General features: G+C 36.0%; 2 protein-coding genes across 2 annotated transcripts; both read left to right on the forward strand.

Moving 5' to 3' along the window:
- Positions 1-601: 601 nt before the first annotated feature.
- Positions 602-2,110, forward strand: BJY04DRAFT_228287 (FAD-binding oxidoreductase; the record flags this gene model as incomplete). Its single annotated transcript, XM_073718808.1, has 2 exons — positions 602-1,004; positions 1,071-2,110. Exons 1-2 carry the CDS (start codon positions 635-637, stop codon positions 2,108-2,110), a joined length of 1,410 nt encoding a protein of 469 aa, XP_073570487.1. The 5' UTR covers positions 602-634.
- A 91-nt stretch (positions 2,111-2,201) lies between these two features.
- On the forward strand, positions 2,202-2,443 carry BJY04DRAFT_72539 (uncharacterized protein). The gene has a single exon (XM_073720945.1). The coding sequence runs from the start codon at positions 2,253-2,255 to the stop codon at positions 2,409-2,411; it is 159 nt and encodes a 52-aa protein (XP_073570488.1). The 5' UTR covers positions 2,202-2,252; the 3' UTR covers positions 2,412-2,443.
- The last annotated feature ends 3,651 nt before the right edge of the window (positions 2,444-6,094 follow it).

The raw sequence follows: 6,094 nt of genomic DNA on the forward strand, positions 1-6,094 counted from the left end.
AATCAGCTGGTAGCCTCTATCGCAGGAATGTCATACAACGCAGTCAATGCCACTTTATCCCCAACCACTGAGAGTAACTGGACAAAAGTCCTTGGCTACATAATGTGAACAAGCTCTCTGCCAAGCAGACATGCCAGTCCTGACTGGTGTCTCGACAGCAAATTGTGCCGTTGGTGCTTATTCACGGCGGATCTTTATTCAGGAGAGAACATTAAATGAGCATGGGAAACCAAGGAGGTCAGCCAGATGGACCCTTCGTCTTTGTTACTTTCGCAATCTACACACTCCATCCCAGAACCAATCTACAAATGGGACAGCTCTTGGATACGTTGCCGATTATTCATCTCTCTATTCTTCATCTAGCAGTTTTTCTCTTTATCTGTGCGTCATTGTCGGAAAATGCTGCGTGAGGGATGATATTAGGGGCGAAGTCGGCGGCCTAACAGAACGCCGCCGGCGAGCTGAGCTTTTGGGGCCCGCTAGGTACTAATTAGTTCAGCTGAAAGGCGTGAGAATATAGTGCAAATACTACTGAGCAGGTGACGGCTGATTTATATTTGTACCCTCACGTCTCCGCCATGACTTCTTTAACTCGGGTGCACTTTATTTGAAAGTACACACGTTATAGCCTATCATGGAATCTTCCAACTCAAACTACGCTTCGGACTTAGCAAGCCTGCTCAAAGGTCCGAATTCGGCCACTACTGCAGATGAGACTCCCATTCGATGGTCCCAGCTCGGAGTATCCCGTCCCGCCGCCGTTATCATCCCCTCCACCGAGGACGAGATCATATCTATACTCTATTATGCTGCTACTAAGAAGCTGCAAGTGATCCCCATCGCTGGTGCGCACTCGCCATTTGTGCCTATCGCGGAACGATCACTTGTGCTGGATCTGAGGAACTTCAGGGATGTATCAGTCAAGCAAGGCTCAGTTACGTTTGGAGGCGGCGCACATGCAGGGGATGTCATCCAAGCATGTGCGGCAGAGCAATGTTATACCCGTGAGTTGGCTAGTCAAATGCAAGGATATAGATCGTGATGATTCTCTAACTTCCTACTGTCTGCAGTGGCACCGAATTCCAACGCTGTAGGCATGGTTGGCTTTCTTCTTGGCGGTGGCTCGTCGCCCTTTAATGGACTTCATGGTCTTGCAGCTGAAAATATTATCGAGCTTAGGATTATAACAGCAGATGGTCATTTCCTGACGCTCTCGTCGTTCAGTCCAGGCGAAGAGGGTGATCTATTCCGTACGCTCCGAGGCGCCGGCCACGGACTTGGAATCATTGTCTCTGTGACTATGCCTACGTTTCCAATATCGTCCCTCAACATGACCGATAACTCTGCTTGGATCCGAAGGGTCGTATTCCCGCTGGCAGCGATTGACGAGGCAGCAGCGGCTTTTATAAAGCTACAAAGTAACGATTCGCCGAGGCTTATTTGTACTCTTATGTTCCTCCGAGCACCGCCTACTACACTAAACCCCGGACAGCCGATAATCTCTCTCACTGCTGTATATAATGGGCCAGGGTATGATGCTGAGCGAACCGCCAGTGTACTGTTCGACCCGCAGCTCCTTCAACATTCATCTGCAGCAACTACAAATACGGTCCCCCTAGAAAGAGTAAATGACGGGGCCGACTTCCTGAACGCGGTCGGCGACTACAAGCAACTCGGAAACGCTCTGCTCTGCGAGATCAATCTCGACAGTATCCGACAGGCAGCGAAGACTTGGTTAAGCTTCGGCGATGACCACCAGGATGCAAAAGCACGCACAGTTCTCCTCTGGGGAAATTGGAGCCCTGTGTCCGTGCAACCGAACATGTTTCTGCCGAGCAGCGATCGCAGGGCGTTTCTTCAGGTCCTTGTCTGGTACACCGAAGATAAAACAATTGAACCAGCAAAGGGGTTTATGGAGGATATACTGCGCATAGGGCAGCAAAAGGATAATGAAAACGGCGTTGTGCGGGCTACTTTCCCAAACAATCAGCTACTTGGAGGGGATGTCAACAGGATATACTCGGAAATAGCGCTTCAGGAGATCCGACGGGTTAAGGCTGTATGGGATGCTGATGGGCTTTTCTGGAGTCCCGCTGTTGGATCCTTTTAGAAACGCCTTGTAAGCTATCTGGGGCTGCTTTGGCTGAGTTGAACGCATCCATTACATGGCTGTCAATAATACTATAATGCTTACAACTTGCACCAGTGTAGTGCCGGATTTTGACTGCTGTACAGTTACCATAGAACCTGCGATGCGTCCTAAACACACTACTGCCAGCCAACCGACTCCCTTTCTCGCACCATCAGTCGTTCTCTTCGTTCTCTGCACAATCCGATGTACCATGTTCTACCACCTTGTAGAAATACGGTACAGGACAATCCCTCATTGGACAACCGTAATGCAAGGCTGAATTAGATCAGCACCCCCAGTTTTGCTTTTTTCAAAAGCGGGGTCTCTGGACACTGCAACTGTCACGGACCACGCTGCGTAGACTCCGCGTGGTCACGTGACGCCTTAGTACCTCATCTGTATATACAGATAAGGTACTAATAGATTCCTTCCTCTCCTCTTCACGCTTCTTATTCTTTTGAATTAACTGTATTCCTTCCCTGTTTTGGTCCTTTTATTAATAAGAAGCGTCGTTTTCATCTCTTTAGACCCCCATAGTCCTTTAGAACTTTTAGAACTATCGCTATTATACTCCTGCCTGAGATCCCTGATCCCTACCTGCTAACTTATTATATAACCCCTAGCGCTACTAAATTCTATTAATTTTAACTATTTATTATATGTTCTATTAAAATAAGCTTCTGCTATAGAACCCGAGCATTCTTATAAGAAATATAACTCGCGTATTAGTAGTTATACTATTAAACCCCCTTCTAAACCCTCTAGGAATACTTATAGTCACTTCTTAATTTATTTAGATTCTAAACTTAAACTAGTTATTAAATTAGAAGCCTTAGAACCTGCTCCTTAATCTTTATAAGATCCTTTAATTAAGCTTAGTAAACTAAAGTAGATTATATATCCTCTACTACCTTAAATAATTAAACTCGCAGAACTATTAATTCCTGTACCTCCCTTAATTATATACCTGCTTGTAATACTATAAACTAGTCTTATATTACTCTAGCTAGGCCTCACGCAGCCTAGTTCTTTTTTTTATATAATTTAGATTATTTTTATAGACTAATAAACACGCCCGCCTGCATGCTTAAGTAAAGAAGGAGGAATATTAATTATACTAGGCTATAAAGTATAGTAATATATATAAGGCGCGCGTAAGAGATACTACACGCAAGATAGAAGCTATAAAAAAAAATTAGCTTATTTTAAACTTTTTACTAAGAATCCCTAGGAATCCTAGGCTGTTCCTGCTTAATAACCTGCTCTAAAAATATAAAAAGTACCTATTTATATAAAGGCGGGGTAGAATTTGCTTACTTATATTATATATATCTTAATATCCTTAATAAAGTAACTTATAAGGTAACTTTACTAAGAATACCTAATTTTTTTTATTAAGTTAACTAAACCTTATTATAATAATTTTTTTTATATTATACGCAACTCCCTAAATAACGCCTTTAAGACTTATACTCTTTACTTAACTTATTTTTACTTTATATTTAAGATTCCTATTTTTCTAAATATTGAAATTACTTTTCTAAATACTAAATTCAATCCCTGGAACCCCTATAAAATAGTTAAAACTATTAAAACTAATATATTAAACCTCTCTCTTATAATCTTATAATATTATTAAGCTAATCTACTAAACAACCCCTTTTAAGGCGATTCTATAAATAAATATCTCTTATAATAGTATGCTATTAACTATATACTTAAAATAGATACTTTATTATACCTTATAAATAAGGTAAAGATCCGCTACGCCCTTATATATATATAAGAACTAATCTTCTTTATTATATAGAACCTTATTTTCTAAGATTACTAAAAGACCTTCGTGGATCTAATAAAAATTATTAAGTATTATATAAGTATATATCTGTAGGCAGATACTATAAATTATAAACTTTAGTTTATTATTTAAAATAAAAGTAAGAAAGTTACTAAGTATTTTTACTAATTCTTAAATCTTTAAATAAAAGAAGATATACCTAAGGTAGAGCAAATCTAGAAATTTAAAACTACCCTAAACCCTAGGCTTGTTTTCTTACTCTTTATTAAAAAGTATTATATTATATAAGACCTCCTAGACAACACCTGTTATATTAAAATTAGTTATATAAAGACCTTCTTTTACTACTCCTAGAATTAAAAGCTTAAGAAAGCCTTTAGTAGCTCTAACCCTTAGAAACCTAAAAATCCCGGGGGTATTAAAGCCCTAATAACCCTAGGAACCTTAGGGATCCTAAACTAATTCTTTTTTATAACTATAAAGCCCCTAGGCTAGGTTAGGATATGGTTTAACCTAGATACTATCTTAAAATAGCTTATAAATAAAGATAAAACTTCTTTAATTAAGTAGGGCAGATACTAGGCATGCTATAGCTTTATATATTATATAAGTAATTAATACTACCTTAAGCATACCTAATAAGGCTATTTATTAAATAAGATTACTATAAAATCTACTAAAGCTAACCTCTCTAATACGGAAAACTAAAGGTCCTTAATAAAAGTTATTATTAAGAATATAATAAGTAAGAACTAGATTAACTATTTTATTTTCTTTCTTTTATTATAGCTTAACCTAATATAGAGGCTTTTCTTTAAAAGGGCTTTTATCTAGCCCTGTTTCTATATATAAATAAAAAGAAAATTAAAAGTCTTATTAATAATAAAAGCAAAATTAACCTTGTTAATCCTACTTTTACTTAAATATACTCTCTTATTATATTTAACCTTACTTCCCTAATTCTCTTATACCTTACTAATTAAATACCCTATTATATACTTATAAAAGCTACTTTAGTTCCTGTTTAAATTAGGGAATATATTAAATAATATCTCTATTACTTTATACCCCTTCCCTAGTACAAATTAATCCTTAGAGATATATAGTTATATAATTATAACCCCCATATTAATTAGATTAACTGTATAGTTATATTTAATTCTATTACTTATTTTAAAAAGGGATGTCTATCCCATGCCTGCCTGTTTATAGCACACGCCATAAGTTTTGAATCAAAAAATAACCCCCTAGACCATACTTGTAAGGACACGCGAACGTCCTGCTAGTGCTGACTCAGCCGCGGGCTAACTAAGCGTATACTAACTTCAGAATCCTTATAGAGCAAGATTCTGAACCTTAGTATTAATCTATACTATTTCCGTGATCCTTAAAAATAACCCTTATTTCCTTATTAAATTCCCAAGTCTTAAATACGCTAATTTAACTAAGCCTATAAAAAACCCCTTTCTTATAATTTTAATACTTAACCCCCGTGAATTAGCTTATTTATAATATTAGAAAAATTTAAGAAGATTCTTATAATTAGCTTAGACCCCTAAGAGAATAAGTTAAATACTTTTTATAAAATAAGATAATTCTATTATAAGTACTTCCTTAATAAAGGGGCTTATACCTAGTAAGAGTCTTATTCTTAAGTTATAAATAACTAGCGAGGAACCGCTAATTATTAAGAAATAATATATTATAATACTTAAATATAAGCTTACTACTTATAAATAGCTTGCTAAGCTTAATATATTTAAGTCTTATAAGTATATTTATTAATTATCTAAAATAATTTATAAAAGTCTTATAAAAAATATTTATCTAGAGTCTACTTATTATTAAAAAGTATACTTTACTTAATTACTAATTATATTAATTACTAGATATTCTATAACTAGATAAATATACTCGCGAAAATAAACTAGTTTAATAAAAAAAAATAAGGTAGACTATATAATACTTTACCTAGATAATATACTTACTATTTTATAAAGAAATAAAAGCTCGCGTGAATACTATAAAAAAGGTTAGAATAATTTATATAACTTTCTTAAGAAGTAACTAGGAAACCCGCGAAATAGACTTTAGAAATTATAATCTATTATTCTCTATACTTATATAAAGCCTAATAAAAAAACTAAATTCGCGTATTTTAAATA

This window comes from Aspergillus karnatakaensis (assembly GCF_047715665.1).
Source record: "Aspergillus karnatakaensis strain CBS 102800 unplaced genomic scaffold BJY04scaffold_29, whole genome shotgun sequence".
NCBI classification, from domain to species: domain Eukaryota; kingdom Fungi; phylum Ascomycota; class Eurotiomycetes; order Eurotiales; family Aspergillaceae; genus Aspergillus; species Aspergillus karnatakaensis.

Coding starts and splice junctions, on each gene's coding strand:
- BJY04DRAFT_72539 (XM_073720945.1), top strand. CDS start 2,253: ATGCGTCCTAAACACACTACTGCCAGCCAACCGACTCCCTTTCTCGCA.